Raw genomic sequence first — 26,304 nt, 5'->3', positions numbered from 1 at the left:
GCTGTCGACCGGCTTACGTCACTTCTTAGTACACACTGTCGGTGCGAATGCAACCCTTTAAATGGTACTGGGAAATAGCTCGCGCAAAATCGTCCCAGTACTTTAGTACTGTACATTTAGTTCTGGAACTGAAGCGGTGCGAAAGGCCCTAATGTTTAATGTAGATCTCAGAGTGTTTTCTGTAAGTAATGGGATAAAGCAGGGAGATCTACAAGTGCAACACATTTGTCGGAACTTCTGCAACAGTGTTGGGAAGAACTTTCTCAAAAATGTTTGACTTCCACTGTAAAAAAAATGACACAAGTATGTTCAGCTCTTTTATCTGAGTACTCTGATGAAAGTAGTTTAGGTAGTTTAAAATTAAGATCCCATGATCTCTTGTATTAATCTTTGTTTATTTGTACTTTGCTATAATTCAGTACAGTAAATGTGCATTAAATGGCATACATTTCAATAAAACCTGGAAAAATGTAGGTGTTTTAAAACTTTAGATTTATATAATAAGCTTTTATAATTGAATAAATTACTCACCACGAACAGAAACAATGAAGGTCTTTTCACTGACTCTGCTGCTGAGGATCTCTAGTGTATAGACTCCAGAGTCTGTGGTGTTGATGTTCATGATGGTGAGAGATCCAGTCTGATGATCCAGCTTCAGTCTGTCTCTGAATCTCTCAGTACCTTCATCACACTGAACATCTGTACAGGTATGACTGTGATCTCCATTGATTTGAGCTATACGAATGCCATTTAAATACCATCTAATTCTGTCTTGCTGGTTTGCTTTAACATCAGTGTGTAGAGTGACTGAATCTCCCTCCATCACAGACACTGGCACTATATCTGTATCAACACCAAGAGAGCCTGCAAGAAAGACACAGATTATCTTAGATCACATCTGCGACAGCGGGACAAAAACACACAGCAGGAAAGTGATGTGAAAATATTTTTCTTCAGATCATAAAGATTGTAAATAGAGAAATCTGTCTGGATTTATAATGTAGCACATGCAAACAAACAGCAGAAGATCATTGATTTTCACATTCACTTATCAATCAGACAAACATCCATGAGTCTCATAAACGATCTTAACTTAAATAACATAACCCACATCTATATATATATTTATATATATATATATATATATATATATTCCTGTACTCATGCATATATTTGTGAATTCATAGGCTAAAACCAAATAGGGATCACTGCATATCTTCGTAGACCAGTAATGAATCTATACTGTTATTTTCTACTATATTAGGACTAAAATTATTATATTTTATATATAAAATATATAAAATCTACAGTTTAACTGTAAGTATTAAAGGTTTGCATGCATTAGTTAAACCATTCATCTTAATAGCAAGGCTTATATTAGAGATATTTGAAATTAGATTTTAACTTTCATTCAGACAGAGTTGAAGTGGATTAATGAGTTATAGAGTTATAATAATATATAGAGTCAAGGCTTCAAAGTATGTGCATAATACAGGACTACTTGAAGCTACACACAAAAAAAGGAGATTCAAAACAAGTGAGTGGATTTATATTATATTTATGGCAACGTCACAAAAATGGCCATCTCAGACCCCGGAAACAGGGCTAATAATATAACATTATGTAATATAAATAAATGTCTTACCATGCAGGAGCAAAACATACAGTGTGGAAAAAAATCTGTCCATAATTTTGACCAAAATATGCAAAGAATCTGTCGAATCTTTAAGTCAACCTATTGCTAAAGTGAAAGCGAAAGTAGCCTACAGTGAGAAGTCGGTGTCAAAAACAACAACACACGTAAGCTTGTCTCAGTTTGCTAGTAATGTGACATTCGACACCGAAGCTCCGAAACGAGAGTAAAACAAACACATATACAAACAACAAACACGGCTTGTGTCGTTTTTGCTTCAGCTGCGCCTCGCCTGGGCGACATTTGTCGGTGGCTTGAACGGGCGAATGCGGAACAGGAAGTCGTATTGTGACTGCTTCATAAAAGCTACGTAGTCACACTCCGTTGTGCACTCGATAATAGGCCTAAACTATGGTTTTGGCCACCTCTTAAAATTGCTGTCCCCTCAAATATTTCAGTAGATAAGGGAATATGTATGTATGCATGTATTTATTCAATGCCCACGTGAACATTGCCTATGCAATAACAGCTAGGCTACTTGGACATGATTAAAATAGATAGACAGATTACAAAGTGTATTATTAATATGTGTGTATCATGTATTTGATTTATTTTAATGCACCCAAATGACTTAATGACTTAAACCAGTACTTCTCAAACCCACACATTTTGTCATACACTCATTTTGGGTCTTGCAGTCGCTAGGCTAAGTATGAGCTGATGAGTTGAATCAGGTGTGTTTCCAGCAACACAGAACGTTCCTCTAACGTTCTTTTATGGTTGCCATTTGGTTATTTTGAGCAACCATCAAAGAACGTTCTGGGAACCAAAAATCGTTAGCTGGACTAGACGAAAGAGAAATCCAAAATGCGCAGGTTTGAGAAGCACTGACTTAAACAATTAATTTTTTTTTATCTCTAATGCATTTTATAAAAAAAAAAAATGTCAGTAAAAAAAAGAATAAATTGCAACCAGATGTGAAGCCTTTCATCTTCCCTTACGAAAATTAACCATGGTTTTATGACAGTAAAAGTGCAGTAACCATGTTTTTTTGGCGTATTGATTTGTACATTTGTACAACCACAGTTTTATTACAGATACCATGGTTAAACTATGGTTAGTGTAGCAAAACCATGGTCAATTTGTGTTTACCATGGTTCAGCTATAGTAACCATGTTTTTTTTTTTTTTTGGTAAAACCATGGTTAATTTTCATAAGGGTTTTCAACCTAGTAGTTAGACACCTACAAACTAACACACTCACAACAAAAGTGCATGAAATGTTTGTCCATCAACTGATCACACCATCATTGTGAGGAAATCAGCCCGCAACAGGTTTCCATTTGTCTTTCATGTTTCATGTTGAGCTGCTCATATCACACCTTAGTAACACCTACAATGAGAGATGGGAAATAAATGTACCTGTTTATTATTATTATTATTATTATTATTATTCACTACAACTAATTGATTGCAAACCATTTGAAATCCATCATCTTTATTTTACCATGAAATTTAGGAAGATTTATACAATATTGCACTCTTCTTTTACATATTTAATACAGTTAGACAACTACCTTCATTGTTGAATTATAAAAATAATGAGTGTTTTTACTTTTGAGAACATTTAAAGTCTTAATAAGAGCCAGAAGAACATTTATATGTGACTATATAACATGCAGAGCATGTGCGTGTGCATTAGGAGAGTCAAACTCTGTTGTGGGAGGATTCACACGAGTTTTTAGCAGATGGTCTTTTTAGATCAGACACAGAACTGGTACAGAAAATGTTTTACATGCTTCTTTTGTTCTGTTTGTGCTGGAGGCAACTGATTGGTAAGTTATAAAAGCATTTTTACGGCTTCATTTCTTTGTTTCAGAACATCAACTACTGCTGTTCAAATTACGGATTTGCATTTGCTTTTCTTTTCTTTCCGGATCAATCAAATCAAACTGAGGTTTACGTAGCTCATCTGTCTGTTCGTTTATGCAGACTTTAATCTTTTGCGTCTTTGATGCCGTTGATCAATTCACATTTAAATAATGCAAACTGATTTCAGGCTTTCTAAACCAACACGAACCGGGTTCAAAATCTTTTCATGTTCTTTAGGTGTGTCTGGTTCTGAGACAAATGAAATACAGTCAGTGTCAGTGATGGAGGGAGATTCTGTCATTTTAAACACTGTTGTTACTGAAATACATGAAGACGATGACATTCTGTGGCGTTTCAGAGATGAAATGTCTCTGATTGCTAAAATCAATAGACAGACTAAAATCTCCTCCATATTTAATGGTTCTGATGGGAGATTCAGAGACAGACTGAGGCTGGACGATCAAACTGGATCTCTGACCATCACAAACATCACAACTGAACATGCTGGACTCTATGAACTAGAGATTAGTGGAGCAAAACTGTCATCAAAAACATTCAGTGTTTCTGTCTATGGTGAGTAGAGATCATTTGTTCTTCAAATATTCTTATTTTATTTTACTGGAAGCATTTACTTTATAAAATTATGTAAGATATGTGAGATCACAAACACACTCACTAAGTGTTATTATACTAAACATTTACTCAGTGCATTAAACCAAGCATCCACCCCCACCCTTTTATTTCTTTGATTTATCCGTATTCATTTTTATTGTCTCACATTTTCCAGCTCGTCTGCCTGTTCCTGTCATAAGAAGAAACTGTTCTTCATCATCATCATCATCATCATCACAGCAGAATTGTTCATTGTTGTGTTCAGTGGTGAATGTGGGTCATGTGACTCTCTCCTGGTACAAAGGAAACAGTTTATTGTCCAGCATCAGTGTGTCTGATCTCAGCATCAGTCTCTCTCTACCTCTGGAGGTGGAATATCAGGATAAAAACAGCTACAGCTGTGTGCTCAACAATCCCATCAGCAACCAGACTCAACATCTGGACATCACTCAACTCTGTCACACATGTTCAGGTACGGCAGAGCTGATATATGTGCTTATTTACTGACCTGATCTCTGTCTTTTGTTGTACAGCAGACTGTTGCATTCACTTCTTTATGATTACAGCACTGGATGGACACTTTACTTCACAACCAGTCTGTCTGATAGTGTTGATTTCTGCTGCTGGATCTCTGTTGATTGTAGGAGCAGTCGTGATATTCTGCATCTGCAGGAGAAACAGAAAAACTCATCAAGAAGGCAAGTATTATTTACAGTATTTAAGAAAGAACTGTAAGAAGTACAGTTTTGGGGTTTGACATTTTTTGTGAATTACAGTAACATCACAACACAGACAATAGATGGAGACATTAAATGAGTTACATTTTAGTTTTGTTTTTAATGCATATTTTTTTATTGTATTATAGCTGTTGTTATTGATAATGAAGCAGTTCAGACTTGTGATGAAGAGATCACTTACGCTGATCCGACATTCTACAAACGAAATGAACAGAAACTGGTAAGTTAATTTTTTGTGTTGTTGTGCTTTACGATGATCTGACACACACATAATACATATATTGATATAGACTCTAGATTAGTTTTTAGTATATTGCTCTGATGGGTTCGATAGATCAGTGGTAGTACTGGTGGGTTGTGACCACAGAAACGGGATAAATCACACTTCTGCTGTTGTTTACACATTTTTCTGAATCTGAGATATGCAATTATATATTTTTTTATAATTTTTTTATTTATTTAATTAAATTCATTTTACAGATAGCTGCAGAGGAGAATCATGTGGAGTATGCGCCTATCTGCATAAGAAGATGAAACTTCCATCTTTTCCGAAGTAAACAAAGTCACTTTTATTTGGCATATGGATTTTGTATGTGATCTCTGATCTTTAGAAGTTCTAGACAACTGTTCTAGACAAGTTTTGGGATGATTGAGACTCCACACAGACACATTGTCTATCTGAACTTTACACACATTCTGACACAAAAATCTAATAATTTACATACATGATATGGTTCACAGCATTCCCACTGGGAGTACCAGCTCAGTTTGAGAGTGTTGTGATTTTGTTTCACACACATGTTGTTTGATCAGTTTCTTAAACAGTATGTGCATAAGAGTGCCTATTATGTAACACTGGTTGATCTGCATTTGTGAGTGCACGTTAAAGGTGTGAATAGCTTGTGGTTGAAAGGCTTTTTCCACTGCTGCTAACGCAAAACTCACAGTTTCTGTGCAACCATGTGAATGTAAAATGTACAAATATCATGTTTTTTTTTTTGTTTTTGTTTTTTAAGTGAAACATTAAGAGGACTATTAAAAGTAGCCTACATACAATTGTTGGCCTCACTTTTGTATACTTGGTTTTTGAACCTTCTGCGTAAACACAGAAAAGCAAGCGTATGTCTGCCACACTCGTGACTTGTTTAAAAGATTATTCCGCTAAAACTAGCCCAGTTCCGCGGGAAAACCGCTGACTTACTTCAGCAAGCGGGGAAGCGTATCTGCGTTCCTCCAGTTGCTGACTGTTTTACTTTCACTTTGCAGGGTAACGATGAATATTTAAAAGTTACCCTCGTGATGGGCGTGGCCCTTCGATAACGCGCCATTAGATGCCACAAATGGAACTGAAAATATTTTGCACGCTACTTGTGACTTTTTTAATGGATTATTTTAGGGGAAAGAATCAGTGTGGAGCATTTATACACTAGGCTACAACTATTTGTTACAATTAGCCTAGTTGTGTTGTTTGTTTTTCCTCAGAAAATGTGTTTTAAGATCAATAACATGGCTGCTATAAATAAGTAATAGGCTTAAATAAGTTTTTTTTTTAATTATCAAAGGAACGATGCATTTAAAAATTTAGTACATTCTTTGAAAAAAGGCGTTGTGCATTAACATGCATACTGCTCTTAACCACACTTTTACTCCTCAGGGTTTGGGATTTTTTGGAGTCTACTGTTTGAGAGACCGGCGTCCTTTGAAGAGAATAATCTGTGTGCAAGCGCTAGGGGGCGCTCAAAGGGTTCGGGTAAAAATGGATGGGTGTGTTAGGGCAGTGAATCTCAACCATTTGGCGTACCGGACCCCAGTCCAATTCAGAACCATCCTCAAGGACCCCCAGAACAAAATTGACTCGTATCATTTGTGTCTTTGTGAGGATCAAATGCAGTCAAGTATAATTCAAGTTAGCTGACTTGTCCAGTATTTGGCCATATCATCAGCTATATTGGAATTTTCTTTCATGGGGACGTCATGTAAAAATATACAAAATTTATACAAAAATTCATACTTTATACGGACCCCCTGGCCTTATGTCAAGGACCACTAGGGGTCCACGGACCCCTGGTTGAGAAACACTGTAGTAGGGTACCTGTTACAGACGAGATAGTTCCCATGATTTCAAGGATTTATTAAGAACGTTTATTCATGGTATCTGAAGTCTACAATTAAACAGAAATAAAGAAAAAAATTAAGTTCAAGTTTATTTGTATAGCGCTTTTCACGATACAGATCGTTGCAAAGCAACTTTACAGCAAACTAAGTTTCTACAATATTTAGTGGTAGCTAAGTATGTTAATATGAACAATATTAAAAATGTAATGCCACATATAGGCTACACAAGTTATCAGTATAAGGTAGCTAAATGAGACATGCTGCTACTAACATCTTTTTTTGTATTTTTAACAAATAATGCTATAACACAGGGGTAAGAAAACAGAAGGTGCACAAGTGTCATACACACAAACACAAGACACCATCAAGGTAACACGCATGACACTAAAATAATGCAGTAAACATTCATTTAACAACATAAGTTGTATCATAAAACCCTTATGTACATAGCTGTTAAGGAAAAATAAACTGGGAATTCTGGGAACATCACATTATGGATTTTCACTGTAAATTATCAGATGATTGGTCCCACTTTACAATACATAACTTGGTACAATGCACTTATTGTGCATAATCATTTGGTACAATGCACTTATTGTGTCCATACATGTTTTTACATTGTACTTATATTTGAAAAATATCTGTAATTAATTTCAGTAATTACATTCATAATTACACTGTTGACCCATCCCTTACACCTTAACCCACCCTTATTAAACCTTCCCATACCACCAAACCTGTCCCTAACCTTAAAAGCAAAAGTGTTTTGCAATAAGAACACAATAAGTACATTGTACTTATTTTTTGATGTAAGTACATAGTAGTTAACGCCACTTAATATAAAGTGGGACCAGATGATTTGTTCATTTTTAATTCTAAATTGTAAATATTTATGGTAAAATTACAGGAAATGTAAGGTTAGATCTATTACAGTTTACATATTGTGGCGGCCAGAAAGAGGTATGGTCCCCCACAAAGCAGACGGAACACCTTCAGCACCATGGAGAGCCCCATCAGAGGAAGCAACAAGGGCTGGGCCACCCAGTAAGAGGGTTCAGGACTAGGGATAGCTCCAACACAGGTGTTCACATTTTCCCCTCTAACAGGGCGCCTCAGCTGCAGGCTGTTAGGAACAATCAACCACCACCACATAAAAGAGAACCGAGAGGCCTCAGTAGTGTCTCAGCCGGGGAGATGAGCAGATGCTGAATGCTGGATCGCCCTAAACCCAAGCACAGGACAAGTTCTTAAGGACGGAAGCTCAGTGGGGTCGTGAGTAGCCTGAACACTTTTAACTAACCCTCCATCTCTTCTGTCTTCCCTTCAGAGAGATTGATCTGCTGCCCCAAGAACCAACCACCGAAGGAAGAAAGACTTTAGTTACAGTTTTCCCCATCCCCACTCCCTCACCTTATTGAGAAATCAAGAGAATTAAGTTCTGTTCCACCAAATACCTGCCTGGTGCATTATCTATGTGGACAACTTGAGCTAATCTCACCAAATCTTGTGTTCAAGGGCTTACATATGGTGGAGAATACGGGCATGGTGAAGCCTCGCTTGTGATTCAGACCTTGCACTAGGCGGACAAGAAACAACAAGAAAATGGAGGAGGCCCTGACTGCCATTCTGCAGGCCCAAACCACCCTGAGAGCGATGGCCCAGGGCAGACTGGGTGAACCCGTTACTCCCTCTCCTAACTGGGGAAGCACAGAAAGCCTGCCGTGATCTCACTGTTCATGAAGCAACCAATTACGAAGTGGTTAAGAGAGAGCGGTTCTCGCCCAATATGGGCTCAGCCTACCTGCTAAGGCTCAGCGAGTTCATAGCTAGGGATACCAAATGACCCTTCCAGCACGGGCACAGGTAACCACGTTGACTCGGATGGTGAGGAGCTGGCTAGTAGCAGGAGACGGGCCATCTTCAGTAGAAAGGGTGGTGATCGACCATTGCATACGCGGCCTGCCGGCAGATATGTGGCTCAACAGGGACCGCAGAACATAGAGGCACTAATTGCCCTCCTGGAAAATCACCAGGTGACCGTGAGCTTGCTGAAGCCGGAAGAAAACAAAGCCACCTCCTGGAAACCAAAACAAGACCGAGAGACCCCTAAGAAACACCTCGAGGTGACTCAGGCAAGAGCCTGGAAAGCTCAAGGAAATTGGAAGGAGGAGAGGCCTCTGCGGAATCTTGTTGCGTTCCGATGTTTTACATGTGGAAGAGAAGGACACTTGGCCTGGGATTGCCCAGGCAGAGAGGAACTCATCCCCACAACGAGTGCCACTGACTCTTCAAGACTCCAGTGCCATTTTCTCACCACCTGTTGGGCCCATGAGGGGGCAGCCGCTCCTAGGTTCCCTGTCAAGATTGGAGGCAGAGACACCGAAGCCCTTGTCGACTCTGGAAGCATGGTGACCCTAGTCCGGCCAGAGTTTGCAGGGCCGGTCATGGGTAGAGAGATTTCTGTGTCCTGTATTCATGGGGACACTAGGAACTACCCCACTGCTGAAGTAAGCATGGTTACCCCTCGGGGCCAGTTCCAAGTACAAGCAGGTGTCGTGGAGTGCTTGCCCATCCCGGTCCTGGTTGGCAGAGACTGCCCGGCCTTTGCTGCCTACTGGACAGACCGAGCTGCAGAAGGGAAGAGACCTCCCCGACCCCGAAGGCGCCGTTTGTCCAAACACCACCCTACGCCAACCCCTGAAGAGACCACTGCTGCAGAAGCCTCCAGCCCAGAGGATAGAGGTGAGGAAGAACGTTCCGACTCCACAGCAACTGCCTCAGAGGGCCTGGGAGGAGCGCAGGTACTCAAAGACATAGAATCCCATGAAGTGTTCTCTGAATTTCCCCCAGCAGAGACCCCCCAGGGGGGAAGGTTTGGACGGTTCGGCACTGCCCAGCTGCAAGATCCCATATTGACCCAGGCGTGGAGGAGTGCACAAATGATTGAGGGCCAACTACAAGAGGGGGTGAGTAGACTGACGTATCCACATTTCATGATAAAGAATAAATTGTTGTATAGAGTGGATCAGCGAAGAGGGGAAATTTGTGAACAGTTGTTGGTCCCCAAAGCATATGCTTCTAAGGTGTTGTACTTGGCACACACTCACCTGTTGGGAGGCCACCTGGGGTCTGAGAAGACCTATGAGCGCATCCTCACACGGTTCTATTGGCCTGGCATCAAGAAGGCAGTCGAAGACTATTGTCGGCACTGTTCTGTGTGTCAGCTTCATAACCCAAAGGTAACATATCGAAATCCACTTATTCCTCTGCCTATAATTGAAACCCCTTTCAGCAGAATTGCACTTGATATTGTGGGGCCCCTGCCAAAGTCCAGCCGGGGACATAGATACCTTCTGGTCATCCTCGATTATGCCACCCGCTTTCCAGAGGCAATACCACTCCGGGCGGCCACCTCCAAGGCTGTGGCAAGAGAACTGGTACAGCTCTTTAGCTGGGTGGGGATAGCCGAGGAGATCCTTACGGACCAAGGCTCATGCTTCATGTCTACTGTGATGAAAGAGACCTGCCGACAACTGAAGGTGAAACAACTCAAAACCTCCATATACCACCCCCAGACTGATGGGCTTGTCGAGAGATTTAGCAAAACTCTTAAACAAATGCTTAGGAAAGTAATTGACATTGATGGGAAAAATTGGGATCAATTGTTACAGTATGTCTTGTTTTCTATTCGAGAAGTCCCACAGAGCTCCACAGGGTTCTCCCCTTTCGAGCTCCTCTATGGGCGGCGACCTCGAGGGATGTTGGACCTCGCCAAGGAGTGTTGGGAGCAGCAGCCATCATGCTGTCGCACCATCATCGAGTATGCAGAACAGATGCACGATCGAATGACAAAGATCTGGCCGGTTGTACAAGAACACATGCAGCAGGCCCAACAACAGCAGGCCCGGGTATACAACCGTGGGGCACAGGTTCGAGAATTTCACCCGGGGGAAAAGGTACTGGTTTTAATCCCATCCAGTGAATGCAAATTCCTTGCCAGGTGGCTAGGACCCTATGAAGTTGTAGAGCGGACGGGCCCAGTCAACTACAGAGTGCGCCAACCCGGCCGGAGAAAGGGCCAACAAATTTACCATGTAAACCTCTTGAAGCCGTGGCATGAACCAATTCCCTCTCCGAGTGACGTCTTTGCAGTTGGGGTTCAGACCCCCATAACTCTTGAAGTAAAGATGGGTAATCAACTATCCCCCAGGCAGAGGCAAGAGTTGAGAGAACTTTTATGGCGGCACCGTGATGTATTCTCTGAGCTCCCTGGGCAGACTTCTCTGATAACCCATGATATAGTAACAGAACCTGGGAAGATTGTCCAACTTCGACCTTACAGGATTCCAGAAGCAAAAAGGGAAGCCATCTGAGAGGAGGTAAAGAAAATGCTGGATCTGGGAGTTATCGAGGAGTCTCAAAGTGCGTGGTCAAGCCCCATTGTCTTAGTGCCTAAACCAGATGGAAGCACATGATTCTGTAATGACTACAGAAAACTGAATGAGATTTCGAAGTTTGACACGTACCCAATGCCAAGAATAGATGAGCTGATCGAACAGTTGGGTCCTGTGCGCTTCATCACCACTCTTGACCTGACCAAAGGCTATTGGCAAGTGCCTCTAACCCCCCAAGCCAAACCAAAGACCGCCTTTTCCACCCCCGATGGGGCCTTTCAATACCGGATTCTTCCATTCGGGGTCCACAGGGCTCCCGCATCATTTCAAAGGCTCATGGATAGAGTCCTCCAACCCCACCAGCAATATGCCGCAGCGTACCTAGACGACACTGTCATCCACAGCAGGAGTTGGGAGGAACATCTTCACCATCTAGAGACGGTCCTACAGGCATTACGGGCAGCAGCTCTAACAGCAAACCCATTCACCATCTAGAGGCGGTCCTACAGGCATTACGGGCAGCCGCTCTAACAGCAAACCCAAACAAGTGTTCACTAGCCCAAGAGGAAGCCAACTACCTGGGGTACACTGTCGGAAGAGGGAATGTGAAACCTCAATCTAAGAAGATTGACTCTATACTCACCTGGCCCCAACCCCAAACCAAAAAGCAAGTGAGAACCTTCCTTGGGCTAGTAGGTTACTACCGACCCTTCATTCCTAGATTCGCCACAAACGCAGCACCCTTAACTGAATTGACCCGCAAGCCCCACCCAAACCAGGTGAGATGGACTAAGGAAGCAGAGCAGGCTTTCACTGACCTGAAGCAGGCCCTCTGTTGTGAACCTATCCTGCAAGCCCCAAACTTCAGTGAACCCTTTGTGTTACAAACAGAAGCCTCAGAGGTAGGAGTTGGAGCAGTGCTGTCCCAGCTACAAGATGGTATGGAACACCCAGTCATGTATATTAGCCGTAAGTTACTTCCTCATGAGATACAGGATTCCAGAAGCAAAAAGGGAAGCCATCCGAGAGGAGGTAAAGAAAATGCTGGATCTAGGAGTTATCGAGGAGTCTCAAAGTGCGTGGTCAAGCCCCATTGTCTTAGTGCCGAAACCAGATGGAAGCACACGATTCTGTAATGACTACAGAAAACTGAATGAGATTTCGAAGTTTGACACGTACCCAATGCCAAGAATAGATGAGCTGATCGAACGGTTGGGTCCGGCGCGCTTCATCTCCACCCTTGACCTGACCAAAGGCTATTGGCAAGTGCCTCTAACCCCCCAAGCCAAACCAAAGACCGCCTTTTCCACCCCCGATGGGGCCTTTCAATACCGGATTCTTCCCTTCGGGGTCCACGGGGCTCCCGCAACATTTCAAAGGCTCATGGATAGAGTCCTCCGACCCCACCAGCAATATGCCGCAGCGTACCTAGATGACATTGTCATCCACAGCAGGAGTTGGGAGGAACATCTTCACCATCTAGAGGCGGTCCTACAGGCATTACGGGCAGCCGCTCTAACAGCAAACCCAAACAAGTGTTCACTAGCCCAAGAGGAAGCCAACTACCTGGGGTACACTGTCGGAAGAGGGAATGTGAAACCTCAATCTAAGAAGATTGACTCTATACTCACCTGGCCCCAACCCCAAACCAAAAAGCAAGTGAGAACCTTCCTTGGGCTAGTAGGTTATTACCGACCCTTCATTCCTAGATTCGCCACAAAAGCAGCACCCTTAACTGAACTGACCCGCAAGTGCCACCCAAACCAGGTGAGATGGACTAAGGGAGCAGAGCAGGCTTTCACTGACCTAAAGCAGGCCCTCTGTTATGAACCTATCCTGCAAGCCCCAAACTTCAGTGAACCCTTTGTGTTACAAACAGAAGCCTCAGAGGTAGGAGTTGGAGCAGTGCTGTCCCAGCTACAAGATGGTATGGAACACCCAGTCATGTATATTAGCCGTAAGTTACTTCCTCATGAGAAGAACTATGCCACGATAGAAAAAGAATGCCTTGCTATCAAATGGGCTGTTGAGAAGTTGAGATATTACTTGTTGGGGCGGAAATTTCGCTTGGTAACTGATCATCCATCTCAAATGGATGTCTCAAAACAAAGGGAAAAATGCACGAATCACTCATTGGTTTCTTCAGTTGCAGGACTTCCAATTTAAGGTGGAACACCGGGCTGGAAATTCTCATGCGAATGCAGATGCAATGTCCAGAAGACATGACTGCTGTGGGACGGGCGCTTCAAGCGGGAGCCTGGAGCTGGAAAGGGGGTATGTGGCGGCCAGAAAGAGGTATGGTCCCCCACAAAGCAGACGGAACACCTTCAGCACCATGGAGAGCCCCATCAGAGGAAGCAACAAGGGCTGGGCCACCCAGTAAGAGGGTTCAGGACCAGGGATAGCTCCAACACAGGTGTTCACTTTTTATCCTCTAACAGGGAGCCTCAGCTGCAGGCTGTTAGGAACAATCAGCCACCACCACATAAAAGGGAACCGAGAGGCCTCAGTAGGCTCTCAGCCGGGGAGATGAGCAGATGCTGAATGCTGGATCGCCCTAAACCCAAGCACAGGACAAGTTCTTAAGGACGGAAGCTCAGTGGGTTCGTGAGTAACCTGAACACTTTTAACTAACCCTCCATCTCTTCTGTCTTCCCTTCAGAGAGATTGATCTGCTGCCCCAAGAACCAACCACCGAAGGAAGAAAGGCTTTAGTTACAGTTTTCCCCATCCCCACTCCCTAACGTTATTGAGAAATCAAGAGAATTAAGTTCTGTTCCACCAAATACCTGCTTGGTGCATTATCTATGTGGACAACTTGAGCTAATCTCACCAAATCTTGTGTTCAAGGGCTTACAATATATAGTTAGGGAACTTAACAGGTTTTTAACTGCAGCAGTTAAAATTACAATTTTACAAAAAAAACAAAAACAATTTTACAATTATTTTTTACATTGCACTGTAAATTATACTGTATGTTCCACTGTGCAATTACAGGACAGCTATTTGAACATTTTAAGATGGATAGAGGACACCCTTTGTACAGGCAAGTTCTCTGTACCACTATCCTATAAGAAAACATTAACAGAAGTTAAAGGAAATGAACATGACTGATGATTCTGTTACACACACACACACAAAGACACACACACACAAAGAATCTTCAGTCTAATGAATCTAAATAACTGATTCACATTGTCATCTTCTGTACTACAGTAATGCATCATGTTTGAATGCTTTGTGATATATATTCACAAACTATACAGGAAGAATTGGGAAGTTTCTGAAAAGTGGCAGAAAAAAAACATGTGACTTTGCAATTGGTTTGAAACCTGAAATACCTCAATTTTTAAGTTACAAATCCAGTTATCTCGCTTTAACAGTTTGCACATTTTAATGGGCAGTACTAGATAGTCTTAAACAGTACTCAATAAGCCAATTATATTGGTGTTTTTGTAATGATGACTGAATGAAACCACATCACACATACACACACCGAAAACACACAACCAGAAATTCTCACCTGTTACACCTGCAACGACCAGCAGAACACCAACACATGCTCCTGCCATTTCAAAAAAATAAACAATCGCATCTGTAATGAAAAAAGACAGTCAATATTACTAGAGACTGATAGTTGATTTTTCTGATATATTTGATATTTAAACCTATCTACCGTTATCAGATACATGATATTGTGTGAATAGATAATATCTAAAGTAAAATACTCACTAGTGCCAGTCCCACTAAGGCTCTTTTCGCTGATAAATCTGATGCTGCACTGACGGCGGATGCTGCTGCTGTTGGTGACGATCTCAAGATGATAAACTCCTGAGTAATGACAACAAACTGGTAAGTAGAACAAAAGAAAACAAAAGAAAACAGGAATTAAATGAATGAATGGAGAAAAAAGGAAATACAAACAGAAACCCTGAAACAGAAACTGAAACCAAAAAAGTCACTGCTGTAACAATAAAGACATTGTGATTATAATGCAAAGCTAACTTTTTTTTTATTTATATGGCTGACAAAAACCCTAAACTGTATTTTAACATACCTCAATGGAAAATGCATTTAACAATTCAGTTATTATCACCAGTGACATTAAAACGTAAGTTCTTACAGCAGTTCTGATGATTGTGATAGTGAGAGATACAGATGAATCATCGATTTACTCATTCACTCATCAGACAAATCTACATGTCTCAAAGATGTATTTTACAACTGCTTATCATAAAGCCCATTTATATCCCCTCCCCATACATAGATTCCAGCACTGATCATTACATATAAGAACTCCCTGCCAATCCATGAAACTTTGATTGGATAAAACCATCATAACAACGTATTACAAGATATCATGAACAGTCTCAAATGTAATGACTTATTTCCAGATAATGACGGCTTGAATTTGAAGAGTCCTGACTGAGGACGAAAGGAGGAGCTGGTGATGGAGGAGGACCTGAGCAACAACATAGGTGTGTTCAAATTCATGCGGCACTGCGCAGACTGATCAGTGAGTGTTGCTTTTTGCAGTCAGGGGCAGAATTGAAAAAGGAGACGTGAAGTCGGACACTTTCTGCTTCCCGTTGTGATGCTTGCAGGGTGTTTGCGTGCTCTATCGCAGATTAAATTAATTAAATGCAGTATTTGTCAAACACACAGATGTTTCAGAAATGTTTTCATGATGCAACAGAAACACTTTTCACGTACTGCTTAATACAGCGCCATCTATTCAAGAATCAAGTTCAAAATAAGCCTATACTATTTAAATACCAATAAAGTATACTTTTATCAGTGTTTTTGATAAACGTGACTCAATGTAGCATTGCGACTACAGTGAGCTTTTACTGTTATAGAAGCACAGATTTGTGAGCATTAGTGGAACTAAAGGTGTCAGAATAAACACAAAGCACGTTTGGCCAATTGTGCCAATCGCACGATCTCCACCGACTGAGTCAGCCAAATGCTCTCCAAACACTCTCACAGTACTTTCATGCCATACTGTATGTTACAGTGACATTCCTCCAGTGCTGTCTCAAGTCAGACAAAGTTTCTAACCGGCATGCACTGCTGTAAGTCAGCCACTGAACGGTCTGTGCAGCACCACATGAAGTTGAACACACCTAATGAAAGCAGCACTAGCAGCGCTGTGATCGTAAACCTATAGGTAGAAATGGATCAGCTGAGCGTCAGCTGATGCAAGTGTAATGGAGGTATTGTTCTCCAAGGGACTTTTATTTTGATGGGTTGATGAGTCTTTTTTACATCGGAGCTGTATTGGAAGACAGTGGTGCACGGACAGTTCAAGTCTCGTGAGTTAAGTGTACAGTGACACTGCCATGTGAAACCGGAGGACGCAATTTAAGCAGAAGTCCAGGTGATTGTGTAAAAGTACGGCAAACAGTGTTAAGAGACTGGCTGAGGGCACGAGAGAGAATTGCTGGAGCCGTGAGTTTCATTCAGAACACTGTTGTTCATTCTGCATTCTAAGCAATTTTTTGAGGATTCTGCTGCGTTCCAGAGTAATACAACAGTAACTATGTGTTATAGTTCATGATTCAGTTTTTTCTTTGTGAGTCACTTAAATGCAATTTTCAGTGCACAAGTGCATGTCTGCAAAAAGGAAATAAAATTGTGAAAGACCTTTTGGTGTTTTTGGAGAGAGACTGATGATGGACTGCAATCAAGTTTTGCTTTGAGAATTTTGGACATTTTTTCCTTCTGGCATGCTGCATGTGTGCTATGGCTACGCTAGGCCAATTTGTTCCAGAAAGCTCTCAAGATTTTCTGCCTGCATTGACATTTGTGCGTGTTTATTTCCCTGTCATACAGATGACATCTCTTCCGTGGTTCATCTCAGTTCTCTATAACTCATCTAAAGTCATCTCTTCACTTCTCATCACGAGTCATCCCTTCACTTCTCATCACAAGTCTTCTCATCATCTTCTCAAGTCTTTTGCTACAGACTGGTACACTCATTTCACACAATATATGGTGATTTTGGGGAGGAGACAGGGTGGAGATGCACTTACGCACAATTTTCCCCTGACTGGGATTTATAAAAGGTTTTGGCATACGCATGGTTTTATAAATCTGAAAACTTTTGTGCATACCCAAAATCTAGCTTTTGTGCGTACATAAACTTTTAGGATGAAATGGAAAAAGTTTTATAAGTGATGACCCTGGTCTGAAGAAGAAGAGACACCAACGCTAAATGACCCAAAAACCTATCACTCATGTCAGAGTAATCAACGCTGATGCCAAACAATCTTCATCTATGTTAACACTAGAAAAGTTGCACAAGGCCATACAAAAGATCACCACCCATCAGGAAGAACTTTACCAAGCAGTGCACAGTAACAGCATGTTATGATCTCAACAGAATGGTCCAAAAAGACAATCCTTGATCGGATTCACTCTGATATATATCTGTTTTTCATGGAGCGAAACTGTGCACACAAGCAGGTGTTGTCCACAAGACTCTTCATAATGGATGGGAGTCTCCAGGGTCTTGGAGCCGTATCAAGCCAAAAACAGTGGGGAGCTGAGAGAGTCATTGCATTCGCGAGTAGAGGGCTGAGAGGGTCAGAGAGAAATTATAAGAACTACAGTGCGTTTGAATTGGAAATGCTGTCGCTAAAATGGACTGTAATGGAAATATTCTGATATTTTCCAAGTTCACATTAATCATGGACCATATATGCAGACATGGAGACAGCCATCCTCGAAGGAGTTGAGCAATGCTTCGTGGTGCAGTTAGCGGAGTTTAACTTCAAGATCCTATATAAGCCTGGACGACTCAACACCCATACTGATGTTCTGTCAAGGATTCCCTCCAGGGAAGATCCTGAACAAGAGGACACAGATAAGGATTTCATCCAACTTGCATCCTGAGGAGCAGGGAGGAATTGATGTTAAAGTGGCTGTACAAGCATCCATCAAGAAAGTGGTGAATGGTTACAGCTGGGATGAAATTGGGCCGTTGCAAAGAAGTGATCCCTTGATAGATCCCATATACAATGCTGTTCAAAAACTATAGACCAAGCCGAGCGTGACAACACAGTATGCCACCAGAGTTGAAAAAGCTTTGCAGGGACTTTGAACGTCTTCAGTTGCATCATGGAGTGATGTTCAGATATATTCTTGACCTAAGGGATGGAGAGAAAATTAGGCAGCTAGTTGTTCCGGACCCCTTATGGCATTCAGATTACGAAAGTCAACATGAACACAGCCACATTGGAGAAAGGAGTACCCTAACATCAATGAGATGGAACTTCTATTGGCCTAACACAGGGCTGGGCAACTTCAGTCCCGGAGGGCCACTGTCCTGTAGAGTTTAGCTCGAACCCTAATCAAACACACATGAACAAGCTAGTCAATGAGTAATTATTTACCTTATTCTGAATAAGACAATATTATGATTAAGGTGTTTACATGAGTTGCTTTTAGAATATTCCTTTCATGTTCCCGTTTTACATGTTATAGTACATAGATCGATTAATGGCACATGTCATTATGTTCCCACGCGACGCCATCCGACGTTGCCGCCAGAATTTCACATATCAACATACAGTTCGTCTTCAGTACTATACAGTTTTGGGTGTTTCGTTTTTAATTTTGCGAAAGCTTCAAGTGCAGTTAATTATATGTCATGCTATACATGCAAACAGACAACGATGGATAAAAATGTGCCTTCTTGCTTGAAGCCATGTTCTTTTGTTTGCCATCAAATGGTTGACCACTGCCATGTGTGTATCCTGTTGCAAAATGCGGTGAAAAGTCCTATACGATGGTAATAGTGTGATTAAAGTGTGTACATATCTATACTGCACTTCAATAATGCGACAAAAATAGGAATACTCCACATGTCTTAATTCGATTAGTGTTTACTTCGAGTATGACTTCAGCCGGATTAAGATAATCAATAATCTCTGTTTACATGGTAGATTCTTAATCAGAGTATTGTCTTAATTGTGTTAAAATCGGAGTATTGTTGTCCATGTAAATGTACTCACTGTCTTCAAGACACTAGAAAGCTACAGCCAGGCGTGTTTGATTAGGGTTGGAGCTAAACAGTGGCTCTTCAGGATTGAAGTTGCCCATCCCTGTCCTAACATGCCTAAAGATGTCCAAGGAAGGATAGAACAGTGTAAAAGATGTACCCTCGCAAAGGATGTATTTCCAGGAATCCAAGCCCCGATGACATGCAGCATTGTCACTGCTCCAGCTGGGAATATCCTTAGGACATATTCTGACTGAAGTCTTTACCCGATTTACAGTTGCTGTCCCAACCAAGAACCAAACGGCATGTACTATTGCAAAGCCGCTCATCAAGCCCCTCATCAAGCATCGGTTTGCTTACTTTAGGGATCTTATCTATTCACAAACAGCTTGTAACACTTCAAAGAGAAAGGAAAACTTGAAATCGCATCATATGACTGTAAGGATTGGACTGTCTTTCTTGTGTTTTGCTCCCCATGTGCTCCCCGTGACCCAGTTTCTCCCTCATGTGCCCTTATTTGGTCATTCCTGTTCCTGTCCTCGTTGTCTCTTAATTAGTCTTTCTGTTCACCTGTGTTCCTCCCAATTGCCTCGTTAAGTCATGTATTTAAGTTCCTGTCTGTGCATTCCTCCTTTGTCGGGTCTACCAGTTGGGTATGGGTGTCTTCCTTCCCTTCCAAGTGTGGATTTACCCTGTTGGATTGACTAAAAGACAGTTTCGTGTATCCATGGCTCCTTCGTTCCTTCCGGCAGTGTATCGTGACAATGACCCCTTTAAGCAGAAGTTCAGGAGAATCATGAGTTTCTTTCAGAACACTGTTGTTCCTGGCACATTCTGCATCTAAGCTTTTTTTTTTAGGATTCTGCTGCGTTCCCGAGTAATACACGAACTGTGTTATAGATCGTGATTCAGTTTTTTTTTTTTTTTTTTTTTTTTAAATTTTTTAAAAATTTTTTAAAAGTTTCCAAAAATTTCCAAAAAAAAAAAAAAAAAAATTTTGGAAAGTTTCCATAAATTCTGGAATGTTTCTGAAAATTTACCAGAAATGTTCCACCTGTTTCCTTTTTTTTTTTTTTTTTTGTTAAAGTCCTTTTGGTGTTTTTGGAGAGAGACTGACTTTGATCTGCGATCAAGTTTTGCTTTGAGAATTTGAGAGTTGGACATTTTTCCTTCCGGCTGTGCTGCATTCGTGCTATGGCTGAGCTGCAACATTTTGTTCCAGAAAGCTCTCAAGTTTTTCTGTCTGCATTGACGTTTCAGTTTTTTTCTCAAGTTTTTTTTTTTTCTTTTTTTTTTTCCGTGTGTGTGTGTGTGTGTTTGTGTGTGTGTGTGTGTGTGTGTGTGTGTGTTTATTACCCTGCCACACAGATTGACATCTCTTTGCTGGTTCATCTCAGTTCTCTATTACTCATCTAAAGTCATCTCTTCACTTCTCATCGCAAGTCTTCTCATCGTCTTAAATCTCTTGCTGGTACAGACTGGTACTGGTACACTTATTACACTGACTGCTACACTCATTACACACATTACACTGATTATTCAATTTGTATTGTAAATGTGGACTGAACTTTATTTGAAGGATGATTTAACAAAAGAAGGCGTTGATTCATAAGAATCTTTTGAGTTGCGTTATTGTTAAGTATTGCACATTTGCATTTATTGAGCTATATAATAGTCTTTGGTACAACTCAAAAGTTTAAATGCATGGTAACTTGGTTCAAATTCATATTGAAAGATCAATTTGAGAATCCTGTTGAACATTCAAAGATTTATTTGGATACAAGACAGAATACTGAAACTTTTTTTTCAGTTATTGTAGTTGTAGTTCTTTATTACATTTCAATCCACTTGAAGCAAAATTCAAATTCCAGTTTCCTAAAACAGAGAGAATAAATCTGGTTAGCAGTGAAACTTTTTAATCTGTAATTTGATCTGTTATATTACCTTGCTTATTCCTGCTTTTTGCTTGCTTATTCTTGTAGTGTAAAAAAAACACAGTAAGGTAAGAAATAACATACACATTTTTGCATGTACTGAGACTGAAAAGACTCAGGTGGGCACCGGGATCCTTGCACTTTTAGTCTTCCAAGGTAGGTAGCTTTATATTTTCCCTTACCAGGCAGGCCCTAACCTCTGTTACACAAGCTTGACTGATGTGGCCTGCATGAACTGACACTTGATTTATTAAATATGAGCAAAATAATCACTGTGGCCAACAAAATGCCTTTCTTTTGTTTTCCTCCCTCTGTGTCAAAGAAAGTGTGTCATCATGGTTTGTTTCTGAAGACTGCAGTCACTCTTCTTCACCTACAAACACTCATGCACTGAATGTCCACTCTCATTTACAACATGTTTGCCCACCCAAAAGATTAAACATTTGTGGGGGGGGGGGATGAAATGAACCAGAGCAGGTTTCAGTTTCACTGAGAAGACGAAAGTCAGTAAAACAGATGCTGTGAGATGGCAGGTGGTTTTAACTGTGTTTTTGTTTTTTTCATACATTAAAACTATAAATATATATACAACCATTTTAAAACCAGAGCTCCATTTTGCCATGAAATGTACTTCCAAAAAAAAAAAGTTAATGCAATCTATACTTCTTTTTTTTTCAAGTTCAGAGCATGTGCATGTAAAATAGGTGGGGCAAACGCTGTTGTGGGAGGATTTACAAACCAAATGAACAGGTTGAGAGTTTTCAGTAGATGGTCTTATTAGATCATACTTTTCTGTGAACAGTTTAACAAAATGTTTCATATATTTTTGTTTCGTTTTTGCTGGTGGCACCTGATCGGTAAGTTATACAAGTTTTTTTTTTATGAATACATTTTTATAATATGGCCTAATTTCCATTTCCTGGAAACAAAGCAACTGCTAAAATTCAGATTAGATTATTTCCATCTGCTGAGGTCTTTTTTTTGTTTTACAGAATTTTAAATCGAAATTTCCAAGCCTTCTGTTGTTATTGTAAATTTCTCATTTTCAAATCTCATGCATCTTTTGTAATCACACATTTATTTCAAGAATAATAAATGCAAATCCTCTCCAGTAATATCTAAGAAATATCTTTAAAAACACTTCAGCAGTAAACGTGCAGAAGTCATGAAAATTCACTGGATAACAACTGTAGAAACCCCATGCGAATTAAGGGAATCAGATGCAGGGAGCCTGCTATGTCTTGATCTGTCTATGAGAATGAATTAAGTTGTAGTAATTATTATCATGTATTTATTCTTTAAATAAGTAACTTCACACGTTGATTTTACAGTACAGAAGATACGTTTAAAATACAATAAATATCTGTTGTTGTATCGAGCTTATATTTAAACAATACAAGCTGATTTCAGGGTTTATAAAGCAAAAGGAGCTTTAATTTGTCCATGTTCATGTTCTTCAGGTGTGTTTGGTGCTAAAACAAATGAAATACAGTCAATGCCAGTGATGGAGGGAGATACTGTCCTACTACACAATGATTTTACTGAAATCTGTGAAAATGACCACTTACTGTGGAATATTAGAAATGAAACCTCTCTCCTGGCTAAAATTAACAAAAAGAAGCAATTCCTCCCCACATCTGATGTTCTTGACGGGAGATTCAGAGACAGACTGAAGCTGGACAATCAAACTGGATCTCTGATCATCACAAACACCACACCTCAACATGCTGGACTCTATGAAGTAAAGATAATTGGAGCAAGATCATCATCAAAAACATTCAGTGTTTCCGTCTATGGTAAGTAGAGATTCTTGTTTTTGTTTTATTAAATAATTACACTAAACATTCACTCAACATATTAAAGTGAAAATACGATTGTTGATTAGATTTATTCATATTTATTTTTATTCTCTCATGTTGTCAGCTCGTCTGCCTGTTCCTGTCATCAGCAGTAACTCTTCTCAATGTTCTTCTTCATCATCATCATCATCACAGCAGAATTGTTCATTGGTGTGTTCAGTGGTGAATGTGAGTGATGTGACTCTCTCCTGGTACAGAGGAAACAGTTTATTGTCCAGCATCAGTGTGTCTGATCTCAGCATCAGTCTCTCTCTACCTCTGGAGGTGGAATATCAGGATAAAAACAGCTACAGCTGTGTGCTCAACAATCCCATCAGCAACCAGACTCAACATCTGGACATCACTCAACTCTGTCACACATATGCAGGTATGTTGGTGTTGATATTAATGTTGATTAACTGAGCTGATCTAATAAGTTATAGTGCTGATGTTTGATAGTGTTTGTTGGATATCATACTGATAGATTCAGTTGCACTAATAGCTCATTTTGTCCAAAACAGATCAGGGTCTACCCTTATTGTACATAGTGTTGATTTCTGCTGCTGGATTTCTGTTGATTGTTCCTGCAGTCCTGATGTGCTGCATCTGCAGGAAACTTACAGAAACTGACAGAGAAGGCAAGTGTTACCTACAGCTTTTAAACAAGAAATTGCATTCTAAATATTTTAATCAATTAATAGCTGTAGCACAGTTCGTAGTCACGGGAAGAAGGAGGCGGGAACCGGTGAACACTTAAACAAAACTTTAATAATAAAATAAATACAAAACAGCGCGACAGTCGTCCGCGAGGGGCTGTCGCGCACAAACAGAACCAAACCACAAAATAAAATCCAGGCCTGGTCCTCTCTCGTCTTTCACTGTCCTAGCTCCTCCTTTTATCCTTCTGGAGCTCCTCCGTGGGACTCAAGACCGGTGAGTGGCGCAGGTGTCGCTCATTATCAATTACTCCACCGGCCTCGCTCCGTTCCCATGGCTCTCGGCCCTGCCCCTCTCGTCACAATAACCAAAATCATCATTATTATACTCGAATAATAATTTTGTAGTTAATGCCAACTAGTTCCTTTTTATTGGAAGAAACTGAAATAATGTGTGGTTATTGGGTTTTGCATTAGACCGCATTCATCACTCATCTCACTCACATAAACTGCCTTAAAAAACATTGCAAGTGCACCCACAGAAATTCATTCCTACATGATTTCAATAATAAAATTGATTAATCCCATTTAAAAAAGAACAAGTTAAATATTTTTTAATTATATGTATTAATACTTACATTTGAGCCTTGATAATGACACATATTTTGTAAAGAAACAGATCTAGTTAAGATTGACTGTTTAATGCCTCTGTTGCATCTATTGTTGTTTGAACAGTTCAGACTTGTGAAGAAATGATCACTTATGCTGAGCCAACATTCTACAAAAGAAAAGCACAATCGGTAAGATCATTCAATCTGTATTTAGTCTCCATGTCAATTCTATCTATCTATAGGGTATTAAATCTGATTAGTACTGTAATTGTATTCAATTTCTCTCACAGTTTATGTCGATAGTATCCAGTGTAACTGAATGTGTTTGTATTGTCACATGGTGCTGTGAGATTTGCATTTTCCAGCAAGATATGCGTTTTGCAGCGAAATGCAACATAACAGACCACATAGCTTGCACTAACAGGCTAGAAATTCTAGTGTGAAATTCCACAGCCAAAGAAATGGTTCACAGGTCTGTTCAAAGATGGTCACACTTCTGCAGGTATTTATGCATTTGAAAAACTGTGAATTTTTATATGCATCACGTTTATATGTTTGCAAACCGTTAGACCTGTGCAGTTCATTGTAAACTCACAATAGTACCATATGAGTAATTATTACTTGCCACGAAATCAAAGTTGACCATTTTTAGTGAAATCTCTTGTCTGCTGGTGTGTTTACTGGCACAAAGGCTGGACAGTAACATATCAGTCACATGAGATCCACTAATAGCAAACCACAACCATCCAATCAATACCCGAGGCACAAAACTAAGAGCCGTTTCACTCATATAAACATCACAATTGGAAAGAAAATACTATTGCAACTTCTGTTTAATGGTGACTTAAGGGCACAGTAGGACAGTAGTTCTCAAGCTTTTTTTCCAGGGGACCCCTATTTTAACATTACATTTTTTTAATGACTCTACTAAACATTTTCTGAAAAAGACACATAAACTAAAAAAAACTGATGTAAAGAGGAGAAAACTATCTTGCACCAGCACTAACATACATTAAAATCATTTAAAACTACTCATCATGACCACCTTTACAAGAATTTATCACGTTTTATTGTAGGCTTATTTATTGTGGTAAATTTTGTATTGTAGAATCTGTTATGGAATAGATTTTTCCCTTTAGATTAGTATTACAACTGTGGCATGTTATTGTTTCTAAATGTGCAGGCTGTTGTTTTTCAGAACAAATGCTATAGATTAATAATAATAAAAAAAGTCATTATTGGCCTGGTAATGATTAATAGGCTAGCCTTATTGTAACAAATGCTATGGTTAAGAACTATGGTACATTTTCATAAGCGCAAGTGCAAGTGAGAATCGAGAGCCATGTGTAAAATGGGTTCTAATGATGAGTGATGGGAAAACCTGGCCTTCAAATACTCCAAGAGATGGCATAGATCATTAAGAGCCTGATGAACTGTTAAGGAGTAAGAAATGAACAATATCAAATAAGAAAATGTGAAGTTAGATTGACTTCCCACAGCATGTTGAATTAGAACATTCTGTCAAACTAGCCTATGAGTGCCTAAATAATATAAAATACACTATATATCCTGTAAACAAGTAATTGCACGCTAGGCTATGACTTTATTGCAGTTAGGTTATCAACGTCCTTTGCATGTGTGGATAATAGCATAAAAGACCATCTTACAAAAGTAAACACACTTCAACAACTCCCCCCCAGGACCATCCTTAGGGGGGCCCCGCACTTAAGGTACCCCGGAATGTGGTCGCGAACAAACTGAGGGGGGCCCCGCTCCCTACCTCGCACCGGGCCCTGCATCAGTTAAGGACGGCCCTGACTATGCCCTTGTTATCTACTAACTTGTATTACATATTAAAATAAAAGTTTTGACAAAACAAATAAATAAAAATAATGAAT

The 26,304-nt window shown here is 40.3% G+C and overlaps 3 protein-coding genes across 4 annotated transcripts in view; 1 reads left to right on the top strand and 2 right to left on the bottom strand.

Annotated features, from left to right (window-relative positions):
- LOC107698585 (uncharacterized) overlaps nucleotides 1-1,954 on the bottom strand; it is a 10,214-nt gene extending 8,260 nt beyond the window's left edge. For both annotated transcript variants that reach the window (XM_016499635.1, XM_016499636.1), the window contains exons 1-2: nucleotides 1,646-1,954; nucleotides 532-864 (exon numbers count right to left, since the gene is read on the bottom strand). In XM_016499635.1, the coding sequence (XP_016355121.1) occupies nucleotides 532-864; nucleotides 1,646-1,688 (376 nt within the window). In that variant the 5' untranslated portion in view covers nucleotides 1,689-1,954. The remainder of the gene's footprint in view (nucleotides 1-531; nucleotides 865-1,645) is intronic.
- Nucleotides 1-26,304, bottom strand: part of LOC107698570 (uncharacterized) — a 120,717-nt gene that overhangs the window by 35,547 nt on the left and 58,866 nt on the right. The gene's annotated exons all lie outside the window — the stretch shown is intronic.
- LOC107698547 (SLAM family member 5-like) overlaps nucleotides 3,747-26,304 on the top strand; it is a 23,060-nt gene continuing 502 nt past the window's right edge. Inside the window, exons 1-4 of the mRNA XM_016499584.1 lie at nucleotides 3,747-4,077; nucleotides 4,292-4,588; nucleotides 22,762-22,770; nucleotides 24,531-24,595. Of these exons, the coding sequence (XP_016355070.1) occupies nucleotides 3,786-4,077; nucleotides 4,292-4,588; nucleotides 22,762-22,770; nucleotides 24,531-24,595 (663 nt within the window). The 5' untranslated portion in view covers nucleotides 3,747-3,785. The remainder of the gene's footprint in view (nucleotides 4,078-4,291; nucleotides 4,589-22,761; nucleotides 22,771-24,530; nucleotides 24,596-26,304) is intronic.

The sequence above is a fragment of the Sinocyclocheilus anshuiensis genome, unplaced genomic scaffold, assembly GCF_001515605.1.
Source record: "Sinocyclocheilus anshuiensis isolate Anshui unplaced genomic scaffold, SAMN03320099.WGS_v1.1 scaffold118, whole genome shotgun sequence".
In the NCBI taxonomy this organism is placed as follows: Eukaryota; Metazoa; Chordata; class Actinopteri; order Cypriniformes; family Cyprinidae; genus Sinocyclocheilus; species Sinocyclocheilus anshuiensis.
This window is presented reverse-complemented; position numbering and strand designations above follow the sequence as displayed.